We start from the raw sequence: 22,396 nt of genomic DNA, 5'->3' as shown, positions 1-22,396 counted from the left end.
CAGGGGGAGCAACAGTGTGCGGTCAGCAATACCTGCAGCATTTCACGGCAGGCCTTTCCAAGCAGCGGAGGAGTCCAGACTTTGTTATTTCCACCTCGGTGGTATTCTACCTGCTCACTGGCCTGCGCCTGTCCCTGCTGTCTGCCACCTGTGCGGTGCAACAACACACACACACACACACTCACACAGCACTGCACACACATCAGAGGAAAACCAGGCCATATCACAGTAGTAACCTGGCTGAAAACAGACGGAGTAAACAGATCCATCTCTGGCTCATCTGTGCCCACTTTAGAGTAGGTGTGCGTCTGTCCCTGTGTGCGTGTATAAGACTCTATTTGGATTTATATAATCAATGTGTCTCACTGGTAAAAATCCAGCACAGTCATAGCTCAACATTAGCATTCCAGTGGGAGAGGATTAAAAGATAATACCAGTTTGATCATTCATTAAAAGCAATGTGGGTGAGACTACTGTGTCTTCTTGCCATTGAAGTATCATGGGAATATCCTATTTTTGGTCCAAATCGTGTCTGCTCACATTAAGTGTGCTCTTTACTCTCAGGGGCTAAAACAGCCTCTGTGTCATTAGCAGCACAAATAAAATGTGGAATTAATCTTAACACCCATCTGCCCTTATTTATCAGAATCATCCGGGGAGGCATTATGAGATGCCTGCGTCACGGTTTAGCCTTTGTCACCATGGATGTCTTATTAAGGGCTGGATATCAGACCCAACTTGGCAGCGATTTAGCCCAACAACAATTTCTTGCTGCTGGGTTTACTCTCGGGGTATGCAGCCCATAAAAGACTCACAACAGTGTTTCACGTTCTTGCCCAGTCTGCGAGTTCCTGCTCGGCCGTTACACTTCATGTTTTGATGACTTTACAGATTTTCATTTAAATAAATGTCTCCTAAGTCGCTATCTATCGCCGAATGAGGTAACACAATGGTGATTGAGCCTTTGGCCCACTGATGAAAGCCTTACTCTGCAAGTGATGCGAGTAAACAGTAATCTACTATGGCTGAACAAACAAAGAAAAGATGGATGACTACAGATACAACTTCAACAATAAGTGAAAATCTAAAGAGAAAGAAACAAACTCGACGCTCAGATGAAGCAAACAGTCTGAAAAGGAAAGCGACCGTCAGCGAGGAAAATCAAGAGTTACAACTGCAACAAAGACAGTCAAACATGGACGTCTGGTTATCTGGGATGTGTTCTCCCACCATTGGTGCCCCCAAAGAAAATGAAACTGAGACCTTTAAGATTATAACTTTAAGTCTGCTTGAGGAAAGTTTTAGAAACATAAAAACTTCATAGATCAGACAATAACAACTGTTATCAAACATTGTTGATCGCTGATGTTTGAGGTGTACTTTAATCATTCAAGACGTCTTTTAAAATGGTGGCCTACGGGTCAGATGGTGATTGTAGCAGCAACTGTTAGCCACGAATGGCTACAAGGCAAAATTGTATGTTGTTTTTTGGGATTGTTTTATACATAAGCCAAGATCACCCATTTTGTGCACATAAAATTGTGCTGAAGTGAAGCAGATGTCTGGGAGGCAGACTGCACAGGAAGTTCCGAGTCACTACGATCTCAGTGCTCTAAGTAGCAATGAAAAGCTAAAGAAAAGAGCAGAAGATCCTCAGTCACACATTATAAAAAAGACATACAGGTAGGCTTAGGTAAGACAAATTTTGTAAGTATTACATGGATTACAGTATCAGCTTCAATCAATCCTTTCCACTTCATATTTGACCGAAGCTTTGTGTCATCATGCCGGATCGTGTAGCTAAAAAGTCCACCAGGGAAGATAATCCACTCTCTTGTCTGTACAAGCTGGCATCCCTCCACTTTTCTGTGTTCGGGGTGAAATAAAGAGGGTCAGATTTATTGGTATTCAATCACGCACTAAAGCAACGGTCGTTCCTGGTGATTGCTTTCAGGTAAAGTGACTGTCAGGACTTCTGCCTATAGAAGCTCGGAGAGCAGAGGAAATGAAATCACACTAAAGCCAACCCTGCCTTTTCATCACAATAAAAAGAGGGGCTGGTATTATCCTCCAGCAAAGGAAAAGGGAGAGGTGAACTGTCGGGGAGTAATAGACCTGATGTGGTAAAGTGTTGAAAAGGTCAGTGCATCTTCTAGAGTTAAGCCAGGGAGAACAGCCCCAGTGACAATAGAGTAATAGCATTTTTAAGCTTGATCAGACATGTGAACAGCAGAGCTTTTTCCCCCTCTTGTGATTTCTTTCATCCCTCCTCTATGCGCTCTCTCTTGTTCTTGCATCTGTATTCATGAGCTAAGTCTTTAACCACGCAGTCTCATTTTACAATATTTCACAATTTACAATTGATACTGGTGACTTTGTATGACTTTGTTGCTCTGGTGGACCTAAATTAAACCAAGGCTTAACAACAAGCATTAGCAGCAAACGCATGGCTTAGTGGAATACAGAGACAACAGCTGGCAGGGAAAATGGGACTAGGAGCTATGCCTATTGTGTAAACTTGGCATGAACTCCGGGAATAACAAGATTAACCCTATTTTCACATGAACTATCTTTTCTCCATTTACAGTGAAATCGTGTAATTCCTAACATCCGGGATGACCTCTAATCTGATTCCACTCTTGGGTCCAAGTCATCCCCAAGCAATAGGCCTACTCAGGAGAGAGGAGAAGATAAAGGGTGACCATTATCACCAGCACACACTGCCCCTGGCATTGCACCAGTTGCAATTAGTGTACTATATGTCCTTTTCAGGCTCCGACAGTCAAAAAGCCCTTTAATGAGAAGGCTGTGAGTCAATATTTACCGTCCCTGCTCGGCTGGTGAGCAGTGACGCCAGAGGATGTGTGTCAATGTGTTTGTGTGTTTATGGAAATGTGTGATTAAGTCCTTTTGCTGAAGAAGGATGGCTGTGAACAAATGCGGTGCTACGTTCTGATGACTGCTCGGAAAGCATGGAGAGATTGAATAATTACAATAATCATTTCGGAATGTGAAAAGTAGTCTGTTTTCTTGCATCGCATTATGGCATCATCTTACTGACGCTGATGAAACTGAAAACTGTGATTAAATGTCCGTGCCCGTGTGCTGAAACGTTATGTAATTGGGGGGACCGGATGTACAGGGAAGAACAAGTTAATTGTCTTGACGCAAACATTGCGAGACAATCACTTTGTACCCTCTTGAGTTGTTCCTTTTTTTGTGGATATTTCCACACCATCTGTCAACCTGCCTGTGAGACACAGCGACGCCATGCTGAAAGCCACGCCACTGAAGCCTCTCGCAAACTGAGCCTCCCCACATACGTCCCCTGATTGCGATTCTAGGCATTCCAGGAGACAGCAGAATCTACAAGCTGGCACCACTATACGCTGCCCCCCAGGATTAACAGTGTGCCCCTCAAGCTGTTCCGTTTTCCCTGACAAATATCACCCTGGGCAATCCATCACACACATTAGCCCATTCTTCAGGCATTTGGATGGTTTTTCACTACTGTTGCCACAGTGTTTTGTCTCGCAGCCTCTTTCTGGCCACCAATGAGCCAAAGTACCCTCTCTCCATCCCCATATGTATTCTGTAATGTCATCCAACTAGACTGCTTCTCCTGTGTTATCTGAAGCTCCTCTTTAAGTCGCAGCTGTATTACCAATAATGTGACACCTTTAGATACTAAAGGTTTAGCATTTCTGCAGCCATGGGGTTGCAGTGATCTTTATCAATCACTGTCCTGTTTGCTGTAAATCAATATACTTGGTGGGAAGGGAAATAAGTAGAGATTGATACTGATACCAATTTCAGATGGTATTTCCTACTTTTCCCCCACGCCACTGCAAGGCTCTGGACACTCCTCCGGCAGAGGCACCGGCCCCCGCTCCAGCGCTGCTGAGCCGTGCCGGTCGGGTGATGCGGGCCCCGACACGTTGACTTCTCTGTCTGTTTTGGTGAACCCTGTGGGGGATGTATGTAGCAGACCCTACAGGACATACTTCCCCAGAGCTTGTCGGTATGTTCAGCACAGACTGTTGTTGTGGGACTCCTAGTGTTATTGGACTCTGACTCGCTCCCTTTAAGGAGGCGTAGTGCCACAATGGTGTGTAGGTGAAGAGAGGATGTGGGTGTGTGTGGATAAACGGCCATGTTTACTGGTCGTGTTAATCCCAGCGACTCGTACGCCATTTCTAAATCACCCCAAGGATTATTTTCTGCATTACATCTACCGATACCAATATATATGTGATACGTCCATATTGGCCAAATGATATCTGTCGAAAGATATTGGTCGAGCTCTAGAAACAGTGCTTGTGAACCAGGTTATTGGCCCACACAGAGTACATGCCGAGTTTAATCGTAGTTTAGTGAGAAAAGGAAGGGAATCGAAATCTTCTACTCCAAATGGACAGATTGTGTCAGATTACCACAGCTCTTCGTTAAGCCTCGTTATTTTATTAAAAGAAACCCTCAAGCAAATTGTAACAGTGTAAAGTAAATAAATAAATAAATAAATAAAGCAGTAGAAGTTTTATCCTTGATGTTGCTAAGTCTCACTCAGCAGCGAGGTGGGAGAGCTCTGATGAGCCACAAGCACAAGCAGCTTGCAACTTGAGTGACGGCATTACAGCAGCAGGCACATCAGCAATCAGACCTCATTTCCTAGTAATTTGGTGTCGCCGACGCTGTATTAACTCCATAGGTGGCCCTGTCTGTTTGGAAGGTGAAAAAATAATGAATAAATATCATAGAACGAGCAGTGTTCGCAGGAGATCCATAAAGTAATAATGAATGCCTTCCTGTTAGTTCAGATATGAGCAGTGATGGCACCTTAGCTCCTGTAGGTAGTCTCCAATAGCCGATTTGATTCCCACATGTTGTTATCAAGGCCTCTCTGCTACATGCTTGAGTGTAGAGCAGGGTATTCTGCACCTGTCGAGAGTGTCTCAAGTCACACAATCAGTCGTCGCTATGCAGAACCTTCTTCGTTCAAATATCAATATTGTCTTACAAGAGTAGCAGGGGTCTTCAGCTGCTGAAGGGAGGGGGATTACAGTCCTCTTTTGAAGCTCAGCTGGCAGGTGTTATTGAAGTCGATTCCCTAGAAGAGAGGAGCGACTGAGGAATTGTGAGGAGTTCGTGTTGCCAACACTCCTCCATGCTTTCACACCCTTTTCACCCTGCTGTTTGTTTCCCCCCAACCTTTCCTCCCCTTGCTCCCCGTGTATCTCGTCTCGGGCTCGGTGCACAAACACGCTGTCCGGGGGAAGGCCACAGGGGGTCACCTGATGCATGGAGTCGCGAGGATCTCTTATCAGTCACACTACAGTCGGTCATTGTTTTCACCAGCAGATCGAGGTTACAGAGCCAAACTGGCCGACAGCCAGGGAGGCGATGTGTGTCGAGAAGGAAAATGTAGTTGCTGCAGCAGATATAGTGTATGAAAGCAGAACACTAGGATATAAAAAGACAGAACTCCAGAAGTACAAGGCAGTAATTATCGAACAATGAAAGCAATGAACTATAAATATTTGATGTAGGACAGTACATAATGTATGCTACACTATCTGCTGTAATAGCGGGTATGGAACAGATATTGATTTCAAACATTTGTGTTCTTTTTTTAAAGATTAAAGTGTTCTAATAAAAAGTGTGAGTAATATAGAACGTTATCAGAGCTAAAGATTACTTGATATCTGACTTAGGCTTGGAAGGACGAAGCTACAGTGCAGCACTTAAACCTGCAATAATGCACAAAAGACTACGAGTTTTATTCCCAAGAACACCTTGACGAGTATGTATGTGTCCCTTTTTGTTTTCCACATTGTGTAATGGCCTTTTAACTTCATTAAAAATAACTCTAATAAAAGGATTCCTTTGTAATGGATTTCTTTATAAGTGCATCTTTTAGACTAGCATCCTAGCTTACATGACCAGTGGTGTACTCAAGGAAGGGGGAAAGGGGGGCAATCGTTCCCCGCTGGTGCCCCCATTAGTGCTGTCAAAATTGGCCCAAAATAAGGTTTAATAAGAAAACACAGGTTTGATTATGTCAACAGAAACATGCCTTTTAAAAAACATCAACATACCTACATCTGTCTGTTATGCTGGGAGTGAGACCCTCTCTCTCTTTCTCTGGCCGGGCTGGGATTTACATTATCCAGCATCATTACCGCACGCCACACAGTTGTTGTTTTAGCTTGTTTCAGCTCGACTAAAGTTAATTATTAACATAGCATAGTATAAAGTGACGCTGAGATGCATTCAAGGATAACCAAGAGTGCGTGCGAGGGCGTAAGAGACAGCCGCGGTAGTGCAGATTTTTTCCACAACGAATATTAATTTTAATATCCGAATATCCGTTTTTTTATTTATTAATTCAGTTATATATTCGAATTTAGAATATTCGCTGACAGCCCTAGCCCTCATGTTTGAAAGTGCCCTCTGGGTGCCTCTGCAGTGGATAAATGATACACAAGTGTGTGGAGACCATGTGCCCTCATGGGATGCCTCTATAGTTGAAAATGCCCCTGTTTTTGTTGTGTTTTTTTAAATATACCTCTTTAAAAAACTGTTGTGTGGAAGCATGATTTTACCTCATTTTCATTCCTAGTTGAAGCCTGAAAACTCCATTGTGGAGTTTGTTAGCATGTTCAAAAGTTAGCATGTACAATTAAACGTATCTTTAAAAAGAGAAAGCAAACATAGGTCTGTCTTCTTACAGACACAGACAGAGAGAGAGAAATGATTGACTCACGACAAACATCAGTGTTACATGTGATTAGAAACAGGGCAGGCTCCTGCTCATGTACTAATTGACACGTGTTTTTCATTACGGAGGTGCAGTAGTTGTACTCGCATAATAAAACATTCTAATCCAAACCAGAGTTTGCTTTCACCATGCACTGTTTCACGTCACTACTTTCTGCACACTGGTGCCCAATGGCACACAGCTGGCGCCGTGTTTATGTTTTTTTGCCCCTGTCCCTCAAACAGCCTGAACACGCCACTGTTCATGACTTAAGACTTTTACCAAGACCATTTAAATGTGCTTAATTTCCAATTAGAACAGAACATGTAGCATTTGGATCTACCTGAGTATTACCTCAAGTTGCAAAATGATTGTAATAAATCCAAAGGCTGCACAAGGACAGGTTTCTGTACAGAGGCAGGGCCTCACATGTGGCAGGATGCAGGAGCAGATATTGAAATTGAACATGTCTGAGTGTGGGGCTAATAATACCCTCCTTTCTGGTGTGTGCAGCCTCCTGGGAGCCGCCTGTCTGTTAATTAACAGCATACACAAATAGTCTGGAGACCTTGAAGGTAAAAGAAAAAAAAAAAATCAAGCGTAATTGCATAAAGCTTTTCTCCCGACACTCAAAAATCTATGTATATGAAATTTAAAGCCATTGATGCGAGTACATTAGGACACTGATGCTGCATAGCTAACAGAGTAAAAACAAGCCTTCAGAGGATCGCTTATTGATTTGCTTTGTTGTTACATTAGAAAAGCTGCCTAATGTATTCCTGCAGTGTGTTGGACTGCATGTACTGCATCTACTTTTTAAAAATCGTCCAATACAAGTCTGCAAATTGTCAATTTATGCTGTGCATCTGCAAATGTTGTATACTGGGATTGTATTACAAGGTGACGCCGCGAAAAAATACAAAACATCACAAGGGTTAACCTCACAGAGTATGTTTGTTTTACTGTTCCTTCTGCCGCTGAGCCATAATGGAGACGGACGGCAAGTGACATGTGACAGGTAAACCTGAGCTGGACCTCTGGCACGCTTTTCCACTTGTAGAGTGACAGCAGGGGTAGAGAGCAAGCTTGAATTGTGTGCGACGGCTGCTCACACTGGCATGGACCTTCAAGTCAGTAAAGACTCGACTAAGAAAAGGGTGAGGAAGGTGGTAGACTAGAAACATCAGATTGACACCCTCCCTGGAAGCAATCTGCTTGATTGCACGTCAGCCAACCGACGTGCTACATAAATATACTTTGAGCATGCTGAACACTTTGAGGCTTTCAGTCAGGTAACTTAACCTCAGGCTTAAATCCATTAATGCCTGCTTTTTGCTTCTGCAAGAAGAAGCAGTCTGCATTAAAGTATTCTTACGGTAAGAATGAGCAGGAATAAGGGGATTAGGGACTTAAGGGAGTCACTCATCTGGAGCAGTTGTTACAGGGATCTTTTCTCGCTTTAAATGCAACCAAGACCAGGTTATGAAAAAGACTACCTCTGAATGTGTTACTTGGATTGTACATTAACATACGGTCTTCTTTTCTGAGATCATGATAGCAAGACGAAAGAAGACAACATGGCGAGAATCAGAATGAGATAAGAGTGTAGCGCAACATCCTTTGATCCAAAAAAAAAAAGAGCAAGTGAGGAATAGAGGGCACCCATGCCTAAATAGTGGATTTTCGCCCTGCTGTCTGTTCGAGAAAGCTGGGAATCTATCAACAGGAGAATGGAAGCCCGGGAGCATGTGTCCTTTGAACTTGGGATTGCTCAGCCAGCAAAAAGCCATGACTACAGAGTCGAGAGGAGAGAGAAAAAAGAATGAGTGGGCGATGGGTAAAGGGTGAGTAAAAAAAGTTAGAACGACGGGGAGATACAGAAGGATGACTAGAAAGCGACAGTGCAGATGTTTATTTAATGTGTTGGATATAAAGATCTGCAAAGGGTCGGCTGAATTTGTGCTTCTGCGGGAAAATGTAATTTTGTTCAGTCCTTGCATCAGGATCAAACAGCTCGAAGAATAGCCTAACACTTGTGCAAAAAATGGATATGATAAACTTCTACATAGTACACACCAGGGTTTCCGTTTGAAAGAATCTGTGCTGGTCCACGTGTCCTGGAAGCTTTCAATGTTCTGGACAAATGGGTGAAATTACGGTCAAATAAAAACAATTGATAGGCAGGCTATATCAAGAGCGTAGAATTTCAACCTGCGGAGGAGTCGTGCATGAAACAGCCATCCTTGTCTGTCACTGCAAACAAGGACTCCCGTCCACAGTTCACAGGGGCCGAGTGCACCTGCCTGGCGTAAAAAAATAGGTCTTATCTCTTACGTCCGAATAAGCTATGACCGACTTCTTGATTGGAATCCGAGTGCAGCAGGTTTAACTGACACCGGTCGTAGCTGCGCCCGGTCTCATGATGCGCGTGAACACTTGAAAAGCGGTGACTGTTACCAAGCAATGAGGATGAAGAAACATAAATAATCAAGCATGTCGATGTCCGATGTAAATTTTCATATCTCCCTCTGTGTTTTGAAAAGCCCTACTGGCACAAAATCAGAGCTCAATCAGCACCTGCAGGGCGGGGACAGCGCCGCGTTCCTGTCAAACACATGCTGCAGTTAAGGGGAGAGCTCTTTGATTCATTCAAACAGGACCTGTCTGTCAAAAAGAAACCTGTCGATCAACTTACTGTCTTGATCGTGGATGAGTCTCTTGTTTTAATGCCCTTTTATTTAAGTCTAATCTAAGTCTAAATGGTGCACAGGGCGTAATTTAAAGTCTGTAAAATATATTATTTTCAGCAGACATTATGAGCGGTGGATTTATAATATGCCGGTAAAAGAACGGCAATTACCAGATAACAGAAAACCCCAGGTACACACCAGTGTTGTAGTCGAGTCCAGTTACAATCTAACTGTTGTTTATTAGGTTTTCCGGGAGAAAATACTCTTGTGATAACTTTTAAAGGAGTGTGCTTTAATTGTTACTTTTATGTGGTTCAGTCCTCATACTTTGTTATGGATTTAATAGTTAGGTTTAGATGAAGAGCTGCAATTTACTTCCAAAGTACTGGAAGTTTCCTCTGCTAGATATATTTTTAGCACTATTTGTTTCTCATTTTTAGTTGTTATGGTGAACATTTTTAAACTTGTATTTAACTCCTTATTATTCCAATATATGTACAATACACTGACTAACTTTATTCGGGTAGGTCTGCTATAATTAAGTCTATTATTACTTTTACTAGTGCTGTGACTTGACGGGGAATGTACCAGTGAACCTTCTAACAACAAACTTTAGCAACATATTTCTGTAGTTTCCACATCAGTGCCCACAGGTTTCCCCAACAATAACAACCTGAGATTGAGGGAATTTCTAATTGGGGAAGAAAAGCAAAATAGACAGCCACTATGATAGAAAGATTACGGCAGCACTTTATAAACACCAAATCCCAACAGCACACAGCAGCAGCAGAAGGGCTGTAACACAGCAGCTTTGATTAACTCCCAACAAAATCTCAGCAATCAGATCCAATGGAGACTTGAAGCATGGAGGGCTTCATTAGAATTTCAGTGTAATTGGTTAGCGGAGGCAAAAAAAGACAAGGCTGGGAATCTTTCAGCCTGTGTCGTCAGAGCGTCAGACGTATTGCTGATAAGGTTATCTCTGGAACCTCTTCAGGCAGCTGTACAGGGGACAACCCCCTCATTAGCACTATACTTATTTATGTATACAGGACAAGCTAATTGGGAGTTCAATTATCAAGCAGTGAGCCGCCTCCTCTGCCCAACCGCACACTCACCCCAGACTCGCTCCACCTCCCCCCTCTGTGGTTGCCAATGGGGAGATAGCGCAATTATCACCATGATGTATGAGTCTCCTCGGTGTCCTCTGCTCTTTGCCCCAGCCCCGTTCTGTCACCGTGCCAGCCCAACAACAGCTTTACCAGTAAAATCCAACATCCCGCCTCACTCAACTCACATGTTGGTACGTTTAATGTACTAGAATATTCCAACATTGATGAGGCATTGAAATTGGTATCAATTAGACTGTTCTTGTATTCTGCATTTCATGCCATCGGGGTAGATTTGCTGGGAAATCTTCTGGAAAACTTTATTGCCAAAGGAGTGTTTCTGTTACAGCAGAAACAGAAGGAAGCATTATTCTTTTCTGCGAAAATCAGCTAAGGATTGCAAGCAATAGCAGATGATGAAATGAGAGAAAAGCTGACAGGAAATTAGCAACCAATATATTATCACCTTCTGTTGAGGTGAGAAAACTTTTGACTTTGAACAGGAGGAAGCAGACAACACAAACCACACAACTGGGAAATGGATGCTAGAAACGGTGCCAGTGATCATTTGGCAGGTATAAGTGGAATTAAGAGATATGCAAAGTTGAAAAGCATTCACAGTTTTAATGGCTGCTGATACCTACATTAAACATATACAATTTTCCCACCGAAATTGGCGCGTTGACGCAGGCTTTTCAGACCCGGTAAGACCCGCTTATAGATGCCAGGAGTATACTCCTGTCGGTCTGTTTTCTGCTGCGTCACCGTCTGACGTCACAAACGCGACTTTTGGAATTTGAAGGAGCCGCAGAAGTTACCGACATAGCATAGCATCGTGCTGGAAACGGGGCAGAGATTAGCGTGTCAACCCGGGTTTTATGTTCCCATCAATGTCGATGCCGAGGCGATAATTACCCGGGTCGACTGCATAATAATTTGACCCGGGTCTGAATGCCGATTTCCAATTAAGCAACCAAGGTGTTAGCGAGTTTAGCGGCTTTAAATTGAGAGGGGAAAAGTAATTCCAAAGTCGCATTTGAGCTTCTCTTTTATCTGAATGTTATTTATTATCAAAAAAAGAGTGAAGTGTTAGCTAAACGTGATGTGGCAGCATGGGTGTTGCGGTGTTAAGAGGGGTGTTGAGCCCTTATCGTTTTTGAATTACAACAGCTGATAAATCCAGATTACTCCGGCCTGTCGGAGAAAATAGCATCTGTTCATGGCAGGCCGTGTTAAAACATCTCTGCAGGCTATAAAAAGGACAGTGTGTGTTTGAAGCTGACGCCTTCACTCCCTGAACGCAGCTCTGTCTCACTCCCTCTTGCAGCAGGAGGTCCGCCTGAGGTCAAAGCTTCCTTCTCGAGAGTAAGAGGGGGGGGCTGCCTTCCAGACATGCAGGGCGCAGTCCGGTTAACTGCGGGGCCCCTCAGGGAACCAGGTTTCTGCTTTATTCCATCATATATAATAAAAAGTGATGATGAAAGTGAATTGCAGAGTAGTGAGCTGTAATGAGCTAAGCAGCTGTTTTTGAACGCTGCGCTATATGGCGCTGCCAAGTGGAAAAGAGCTGCTGCATCAACCTTTTTTCCTCATAAATGGTGATTTAGTGTTTATGCCACTGCCAGAGAACGGGCAGGGAATGTGGACGGGTAACATCCAATTTAATAAGACATGCCAGTTATTTCCTGTCACAAGCTAAAAAAACATAACTACATTTACTCCGACGCTGTGCAGCTGATTTGGTAAGGGAACATTACTTTTCGAATGCAAGCCATAACAGACTGCTGACCCAAGAGAGCAATCAATGTGATGTAGCGTTAGCATGAATATTAATTTTTACAACTGATAATCGTTCCAAGTGTACAGAGAATGTATATACATTACACTGTACATTCTGTATGCCCAGGTCAGAGAAGCACATGAGCAGAGCAGCAGCAGCGTGTCAGTGTCTACACAAGATGAGTTCAGGCACAGTGCTGTGTGTGGGTCACTGATGCTTTTGCAGCACTTTAAAGCCCAAGGCTTTAGGTTTCAAATTGTTGAGAATTAAGTGGAACTTTTCAGTATTGTAGCCGTGCACTAGAAAAAAATAAATCTATTCACATTTTGAGAATAAAGTCAAATGTCCAAATATTAATTCAAAAATTCTTCCTCTGATTTTTTAATATTATCTAGCATTCCATTTATTCCGTTTTGTTGTGCTCTCGACATCACTGAAAATGAGTGCATGCCCTCGAGACTGAATGAAATAAACAAAATTGAATGAAATGAGTGATTCCTCGAGATTTAAATAAAGGTCGAAAAATGAAAGTCAAGCCATATTCATAATAGGGCTGTCACTTTCACAGGCTTCTCAGCTCAGTCTGCAGGCTGCTGTGAACGCCAGGTTTCACAGTGTTTTCTACACGCTGCACTTGTGACGTCACAAAGTGCAGCCTCAGCAGGCTTTGGAGAGCTGGCCAATCAGAAGGAAGTGGGGGCGGGGTTTCTTAAAGGGGACAGAGCTGACTACAGAGGCTGTATAAGTGCCTGCACAGAGTACCAGCGTGACAAAAATAATCAGTTTTTTAAACTGTAAATTATGCTAAGCTAATCCACAGGTATCACAGTGAAATATGAAGCTTATCCTTCGGTGTGCAACAACACTGACTTTTCAGCCTTGAGTTAAGTTACTCCTAGACGACATAAATCTCAGTCACACTGGAAATTGCCACCATCTGACCTTCCAAAATCAATATGAAAGTAATTAAATGCACTGACTGGTGCATTTGCAAATTGATACAGTGAAATTACCAGAGAGATCAATACATTCAATATATGCTGATTTAAGGCGTAGTTTTATTGTGGAGTTCCTTACAAGAAAAAGTGTATCCCTTGTTTCTTTGGCCGGATCAATATGTTGTTTTCACTGAATTCTAAAGCAGCAACCGGCCGCTGAGCTTTTACCGTTTTAACAGCTCCAGTCAGCAGAATACAGCAATTTAATGGCCATTAAAAAAATACAAACATCATGACACATAGCTTTAACGTCAGGTGCAAAGCCGGCCTCATGTCAACCTGAAAGAGCGTTCACAGTTTGTTGAGTAAATGAACGTATTAATATCACAGCAGTCTTTCTCACAAATTAATTTAACCTCTAATTACCCTGCCTGAGAGCTCATAGCTGCCTTGCCCCGCGCTGCCATTTGGGGGTCAATGGAGAACAAAGCCGGGGTCAGCATCAATTATAAAAACAATGGCCCACGGAGGCACATAGCGGCTTTAATTACAACCCCTAATGGAAAAAGGCCTGTCCGCAACTACTTCAAAATGCAAGCTAATGGGAACAGAATCTATGATTATAGTGGGGAAGGTGCACCGTCACACATGCGGCACATTATGCACATTAAGTTTAAGTTGCTGGCTTTTCTGTGAGATTCAATGACATATTTGTGAGATAATAACTGTATTTTGTGTTGGTAATGGAGGTTAGTTTCAAAAATTCTGACTGTGATATTCCCTTTTTTTTTTAATTCATTTTCATCCTGCCAGAACACCCTCTCACTTCACCTGAACAACATTAGTGTAAATGAGCTAAAATGCTAAAACCTGTCAGTGACATGGATGAAGGGTGCTAACAGCCGAGTGAGATCACTGGTATTCAAATGAACACAACAGGAGACAGACACTCTACAAAGGGAGCAGAGGGATGATGCTGGAGGCAGATGAGATGGCACAACCTCCTTAAATTTCAAAACCTCAGCTGTCATACTAAATTCCCAGATTTCACTGATTCCACTTTGGGCTCACATCAATCATTACAGAAGGATTGCAAAAGTCTGGTAGACAATATTTTTGTTGTAAATCAGACCTTTGTGGCTAAAAGCTGCAATTTGTCCAAACTGCACTCCGGGCTGTCACGGCGTGGATGTTGAGTGTGCATCTTCTGAGAAGATTCAGGCAACACAATGTGGCTGAGATCACGCGGCTAAAGTTTGGCTCTCTTCCTTTCCATCTCAGCTTCAGGCAGACTTGAAAGCAACTTCTTTGTCAAGCTCCATTCTCTGCTGGTCTGCTCTAATGTGTACATCAAAGCCTGACACTACCAAAGCCTTGTATTCATGAGCGTACAGCAGCTATCAGTAACAAGGACGGCAAACAAAACCAACAACGCTATGAGCATGTCACTCTGGCTCAGCTTCTTGTCCAACTTACTGCTAATAATGTTGACATTGTACTCGAGATTGTGTGTATCTAAATTTTATTCCCTGCTTTTAATCAAACCTTTGTTTTTTTTCCAAGCTTTAGAACACTAGAGAAAATATTTTACAGGATTGTTTTAATATTGGCTTTGAGGTATGACTTTGGCATCTAAATGCTGTTGAGATGCTTTCAAAGACCAGCTCCAGTCATGTTTTAAGACATATAAAAGTCTTTGCTTGAAATAATAAATTGTGTGTGATATGGTTAATTAGCTTGTAAAAATCCTCCCAAGGCATCTCCTCCTTCCCCCTCATTAAAAATTGCAGAATCTGCATAGTCCCCGCCCACGATGCACATTTCCAATCGCCCCCTCAATCGTGAAAACGAACCACGTCTCTGCCATCGTTTAGTGGCAACTTGTTGAAACTTAGCTAGCTTGAAATTGAGTAATTAGTAGTAATAACGTTAGCAGCAAGTAGTGACTTTGCAAGAATGAGGACGGTTACAGCTGGTTCGCACATCGCCGAAGTGGTTGCACATAATGACATGCAGAGCATCAGCCCGTCCATTAACAGGATTGGCTCCTTACGTTTGTGATGTCACAAACATGCCAATCTGAAAACATGTTGTTCAGCCTGTCCTTGGTACACTGCAGTTTAAAAGCAGACAGGCCCAGCCATGGAGATGACTGCATACACTTGATTTTCACGGGAGGGGGGTCTTTAATCAAACCTTTAGTGTTCTAAAGCACAGACAAAAAGCATAGAGAAAATATTTTACAGTATTTTTCAAATATTGACTCTAAATGTTGTTGAGATGCTTTTAAGCATATTAGATTAAATTTAATACGAAGCCAAATTGTCAGCCTTTAACATGGTTTTGATTGGGGTGGCTTTATGTTGCATTAAAATTCACTGAATATCAAATATTATCTTTAATCCAGAAATGTGCCTATTAAACAACATATTATCACACTACATTTACATATTGACATTTAACGTCTTCCGTGGCTCTCTGTGAAGGATGGATAGGTCTCGTTTGTCCTGCAATTCTGTATAATTATCCGGTGTACATGACACACACGTGTTTCATTTATTTATTAATTTCTTCTGTAAAAGCCCATTAGCTATTGTTTTGGTGAATCACATCCCAGTGCCACTTTTCCACCCACATGTGTTCGGGCTGTTTTGGCATCTTTCCCTATAAACAGTTTCTCTGCTAATGAGCTGCTGCTCTGAGTGGCAGCCGCGCTGGATTCATTTTTCAACTGAAAGGATACATTTCAGACAAGCAAAAGTCAATATGCTGTTATTACAGTACCCAAAATTCAACTTAACTTTAAGTAACTGTTCTAATCTTTACAGAGCGTACTCTTGTTTGTACAAGAACTACTTTTTAATACGACTATAAAACCAAAGACAACTGTGCACCGCTTTTACGGTGGAACAACAGGAGTAACAGGAACTACATTTTAAAGGGTCAACTTTTTAATAGATGCACTTTTTAAATTATATTCTACTTGTTCTTTTAGTTACATATTTTAGAGTAAGTTACGGTGTCCTCATTTATATGAATTAATCTCATTGCATGTTATTTATTCTTATATTAGCACAGCTGGTGGATAACGGCAGATTCATTTTACTGTGCTTGTACTTGCTGCAACTACATGTGACCCTTGACCCTTGATTCTATTTTTAAGAATCTGGCAATACTCCCAAATGAGAATACAGGGGTTACGATTGAATATATTGTGTTATTGAAAGTAAGGTGATATAGTAGGGCTGTGACGGTACAAAATTTTCTAACTGTGGTGAAACACCAACGACCCTTTGTGATTCAGCAGTTAACCGCCGCCCCAGCCCGTCACATGAACAGCCAACTTCCTGTCCCTCACTGTGGAGTACATTTCTTTATCCTTCATCCTGATCAAATGACAGTCACGTGCTGTGGTTCCACGCGCTGTGGTTCCACGCGCTGTGGTTCCACACGCTGTGGTTCCACACGCTGTGGTTCCACACGCACATATTAGTGCTGATTGTTTACCTTCTTCCTCCAGCCGCTACGCATACCGACCTTTTTAGACATCGGTTCAGTTTTACTTTTTCTTTCACTCATTTGGGTTCAATGGAGAAGTGTCTTGCCTCACTGCTGCTCCTCCTGATTTTTGTTCCTCAAACATGATGCGTGACAGCATTCAGGTCCTGCTGCTTTCTCTGTGCTGCCATAGCGACTTGTAAATGTGAGGTGTGGCGTTTGAGGGAAGGGGGAAAAAAACGGTGCTTCACTGCTAATATTGGACTTTTTTTATTAAGTCTTCACATTTTATTTCAGTTTCAGTTAATTTATTGAACCTGGGCTTTTAAGTAGGTAAGCTATAGGTCTATGATATTAAAAAAGCAGTGATAACAGTCACTGGGTCCACCCTGCAGCTTACGTCACACAACCGTGGTATTGCGGTCATGCGGTTACAGACTCAGCCTTACAATATAGTGCGCAAATACCATGTTTTCTTCCCAAGACCGATTCTGATACCCAGAGGTGAGTATTTGACGTTCCCCTCATTACATCTAGAAAATATACACCATTAATAACAACAAAAAGGAATGTTGCTAACATTTTATTTGGTTAGAAATACACCGTTATGATATTTCTTTTTGGGAGGTTAATGCATGATAGGGTTGACGCAATGAATGGCGTACTCACGATACCTGAGGCTACATTTTAGGCTGTACTGGAGACAGATACTGATACTGGTTAGATACTAATACTGATAGCAAAACAGTACAATAATGATGTGTACAGTAGTGTTGCTGAGATCTGTTCACAGCATAATATTAAGGGATGGTATATTATGGCCTTACATGTTTTCCATTGGGCAAATTATCCGACAGCTTCATTTGTTTTTCACCCAGAGAGCGCTCTGGCTTCATTGTCAACATTTCCTTGACAACATGTGTCAGAGGAAGCTGGAAATTATTCGTTATTGGTTTTGCTAAATATTTGTTTATTGTGGCCAAGGCGTGTCTCTGAAGTCGAGCATCAGCTAAATGCCCAAATGATCAAGTAGCACATCATGAATCATCCAGAACCAGACACGTGAATAAATTGGGAGTGCCACATCCCATCATTAAAAATGTTGCCATGAAAAGATGCGTCTTCCTGTCTGAAGTGAGCAGACAGCAGCCTTTAAAAAGAAGCTTTCCTTTGACATGGCCCCTTCACCACAGAGCTAGCACAGCGAGACATGGATGTGTTAGTACAGACATCTAAAGTGTTTTAAAAACCCACTGAAAGGAGAGAGAGAGAGAGAGAGAGAGAGAGAGAGGGACCTTTACATTCCTTCCCACGTGTTAAATAAAAGAATAAATACACGGCTGCACTCGCAGCCAGCCATAATGACCCAATTAACAGCCCTCAAACCAGAGAACATCTCTGAAAATAAATTAACACTGAGCAAATGAATACCCTCACGCCGTCTCTCTCCTAGTTCTCCTCTCCATTTCTCACTGTTGATCAGCCTGATGTCCTCTTGTTCTGTTTCCCTCCTCTTACCTTCATCTCCATTCTCTCCCTCTATCCAACTCTCTCTCTCTCTCTCTCCATTTCAAAAGGACAAATGTTTCCTGCAGTCACTGTAGCACTGCATTGGTATTCTGCTCTCAATTTAGCCGAGAGCCAGGCAGCGGTATCTGCTTCCAGCAACCACACAGCAATCTGACACAGAGCACACAGAGAGGGGGAGAAAAGGCTCGAAGAATTAAAAGGAACTGAGAAATATGAGAGACGGCGAGAAAAGCAGAGACGGGCAGACCCGTATGGCCGTCCAGCTTTCTGTGCTACAGGGTCTCTAAACAGAAATAACTCTTACACAAGAAATGAAGGATTCTGCATTTGTTTGACTTCTTCAGAGAGCGAAACACGAAACAATACACCTACTCGAGCTGTTAGAGACTGTTCAAGACGTTCTTCATCAAAACAACTTAAAGGCTTTGATCTAAATTGTGGCTGCATGCCGCTGTTATTCTTATGACTTCACATCTATCAAAAGCAATGCTCCAACAGAAATTTGAACAAAATAATTGTTTGGGCTGATTTCCTTTTCAGCGCTGTCAAAGCTTATCTGCGAGTGCCACAAAAATGCAAGGCTTCAAACAATTGGCACATAACTGCTGGCAAAGTAGTTATCTACCGTTTGAAGATTCAGTAATTACAAGTCATTTCATCACACAGAACAAGGTAGCAGCCACAGAGTCTATTGATTATCATGGAGGTTGCAAAGCAGTATTAATAGTACATATTATAATAGCAAAATCTGGAGATAATGTAGGATGAAGGGCTTTTTCCCCCCTATTACAAAAGATCAAGAGAGAGCAAGCAATTTCTGATGGCTGCATAGGGAATGAGATAATTCACAAGCAAGGTGAGGAGATGCAGACAGTTTGAGAGAAAGAGTGGTGGGGGATAAGTGCAGGAGGAGAGGCGGGAGAGGGAAGTGCTGACAGCGGGTAAAGGTGAAAGAGAGATAAGTGGAGTAAGGGAGTGAACTCAGGAGAGAAAGAGAGGGAGGGGGAGGGAGGTAAAGAGAGATGGAAAGCCCAGATAGCCTTGAGAGGAGAAGGTAGGAGGCGGGTGAAGGAAATGCTTCAGGAATAAAAGAAACAGAGAGATGGATGAACGTGAAGGAGAAGGGGGAAAAAAACCATAGATATGGAAATGGGATGTGTCAGTGAAGGAGGGAGCCGAAAGTGTATAACAGAACAGAGTTTGACATGAGCTGACAGCACGGGAGCACATCCCAAGAGCAAATGGAGGCAAAAGCAGAGTGAACACCAGAGACAATAGGCAAGAGGAAGACAAAACATAAGGAGAGTTAAAAAGCAGAGCTACAGTGTGGGATTTTGCATATTAAATATCCATTTCAGATATTCAGCACCTTTGATGTTAAGTATTGTTTTGTGTGTTTAAATCCCAGCCACATTCAAAGTAGCACCTGTGCCATGTCTCAAACGCTTGTGTGAGTCACATATTGTCGAGGAAAGCGTTTTGTTTTTTTCAGTTAAACAACTCAATCTGTCAGACATGGAAACTTTTGTGACAACAGAAGACCGTTAAAAGCAAAACTCAAGACTTAAGTAGCCTTTTCAGAAAGCCTGTCACCATCTGGGTCTGCAAATCAATTATTAAACCCTACTAGAACAAAGACCATCCCAGTCCCCTTTAAAGTAGCACCTGTGCCATGTCTAAAACTCTTGTATGAGTCACACGATCTCTCAATCTGTCAAGAAAAGAAATGCAGACTGAAAGACCCTGAAAGACTTTTCCGAAAGGCCCCTTACCCTCACCAGGTCTACACCTCAATCATTAAATCCGTCAAGGCCGTAGACATTACACTACAAAGAAATGAGTCACATGTGACTCTTCAAGACACTTCCTAAACTCCTGACTGTAACCTCTAGGTCTCAAAAGCCAAGCAGATTCAAGTCGGTAGAGCAGGTACAGTATGACGGTGTCTTACCTTCCTTGCAGTACTTCCCTCTGTAGCGGGTGTGGGTGCAGTCGCAGTGAACTTCTCCATACTGAATAGAACAAAACCCTCCATTGAAGCACGGGTTCTGTTTGGTGCAGAGGTACTCCAGGTCACTTTGGATGCCTTGGCTATTTAGCAAGGTAGGAGGCATGTCCCCCACCTTTAGATTGGAGATCAAACCAAGGAAGGGTGGCTCGTATTTAACCGTGCTGGACGTCAGTGCTGAGAGGCGCACATCAGGCGGGATCCCGCCCACGAACAGGTCACTGACCACTGCCATCTCCTTCCTCTTGGACTTGACCTCGGCCACTTTTGTCTCGCCATCGACCATCAGGAGGGTCTCACGGAAGTTGCGGGTTAGCAAGACCATGTGCCAGCGGTCGTCGTTCACCCGTGTCTCCATGTGCAAAGTGGCCGGCTCGGCGCAGTGGATGGCAAAACGCAGCTGTAGGCGCCCGCCAGCGATCAGCAGCTCCAAGAAGTCACAGTTGCCGCCATCATCCAGGTAGAGTACCAAGGCTTTGCTGATGTTGGTCTTGAGGCTGAAGCTCAGCTCGCCCACTGATCCAGCTTCCCAGCGTCCGTAACGTGCCCACTGGCCAGGCGCCCCGCCAAATTCCAGCATCTTCACTGTAGTGAGAAGGCTCAGGAGGGCCAGGGGCCACAAGGGCCAACACAGGAATCTTAAGCCCCTTGTCATGCTCAAAGTTCCCAAGGTACCCCTTCTCTGCTTGATGCCCTATAGGTGTGACGAATTGCTGAAGTAAACACTAGCTTCTCTGTGGCGAACAGTTTTTATATGTAAACAACAATTATTATATATCACTTGGAACGGGGATATAAAGCTCACTGGGTAGAGCGATCCTCACAGGGCCTCTACTCCAATTTTCCTGGCGATTCAGCAGTTTTTTCCACTTCTCTCTGATGCTCTAATTCTTGTCCTTATCCTGACTCTCTCCTTCGTCTCTCCATCAGTTGGTGCCTCTGGGACTTGGAGGAAAGGAATGAGGAATAGCGGGAGAGTAAAAGAGGGGGGAATATGATAATTTCAACACAGCCGTTTCTTCAAAAGCCTCTTGGTGTATCCTGGACTGAAAATAGAATCTGCGTCTGTAGAAATCCAGATCTCAGTGCAATTTCCAGGAAATTTGAGCTGCCGCCAGAAGCTTGGGGGGGGGAAGAGTTATCCGATTGTGATCTTTCTTTAACGGGAGTTGCTAGCAGAAGAAAAGGAGCAGAAGAGGAATCCGTCGAGTGCGGGTATCAGAGCTTGCTGGTGTCTGCTGGAGCCCACGATGCATTCATGGTTTCAGCGTAAACCCAGCCTTCTCCTGGCAATTACAGACCAGGAAGCTTTAAGCAGGTATGGTGCCCATCATTATGGTGGCAGGAGGGGATCTGGAAGAAACACACACAAAAATATATATATAAGTTACATTCAGTTACAGTTTTAGCACATTTCATGACCCATTTTAAGGTCATCAGCAATTACACTCTTTACATGTTACGTAATTCCTTGTATCTTTCATCTACTTTGCTGTTGCCTCCAGTTTCAGACACCGTGTACTATATTTAATAATCCCTGCACTCGCCTCAGCTTAAAGCTGACACTTCAGAAAAGAAGTTTGTCTGGAGCCAAGCAATAAATAAGCTTTCTGGGTTTTCCATGGCTCCACACTTCCCAGAGCGGCCCGAGCAATATGACTGTCTTATTTCATCTGCTCCCTCTCAGTCACGTCAGAAGATGTGTCAGGCACGTACTGGACCTTAACATAATGCTTTCATATTCAGTGAACAGAGCTGTCTTACATTCACACTTCTTGGCCAATCAGCAATAGAGAGGATTTGATAAATCACACCCTTTTAAAGTCTCACAAGCACACTATGGACATGCATATGCACACATGCACATCATTAAATCAAATGAAACTGAGAGTTAAGTGCTGCAGAGTCAATAGCTATCTGAATAGCCCGCCTTGACCCTGGGGCTCGGCCTAATCCCTCGCCATTATTTCTTGAGTGCAATCTAATTTCCATCACAGACAGTCTACAATTAAAGAAAGGCTCGCTCCTGCTCATGCTCCCTTGTGCTACCATGCCTGGCTTCAACGTGACAACACTGGTGCTAGCC

General features: G+C 43.1%; 1 protein-coding gene across 10 annotated transcripts in view; it reads right to left on the bottom strand.

Annotated features, from left to right (window-relative positions):
- Positions 1-21,069, bottom strand: part of nrxn2b (neurexin 2b) — a 699,408-nt gene extending 678,339 nt beyond the window's left edge. For 9 of the 10 annotated variants that reach the window (XM_069671760.1, XM_069671756.1, XM_069671757.1 and 6 more), the window contains exon 1: positions 20,254-21,069. In XM_069671760.1, the coding sequence (XP_069527861.1) occupies positions 20,254-20,965 (712 nt within the window). In that variant the 5' untranslated portion in view covers positions 20,966-21,069. Of the gene's footprint in view, positions 1-17,258; positions 17,306-20,253 lie in introns of all 10 variants that reach the window. The other variant, XM_069671763.1, reaches the window with a different exon arrangement.
- Positions 21,070-22,396: the final 1,327 nt, after the last annotated feature.

The sequence above is a fragment of the Semicossyphus pulcher genome, unplaced genomic scaffold (assembly GCF_022749685.1).
Source record: "Semicossyphus pulcher isolate SPU_LCO1_2020_fin unplaced genomic scaffold, fSemPul1.0.p SCAF_21, whole genome shotgun sequence".
In the NCBI taxonomy this organism is placed as follows: domain Eukaryota; kingdom Metazoa; phylum Chordata; class Actinopteri; order Labriformes; family Labridae; genus Semicossyphus; species Semicossyphus pulcher.
Note: the sequence above shows the minus strand (reverse complement) of the source record. Positions and strands in the feature narration are given on the sequence as shown.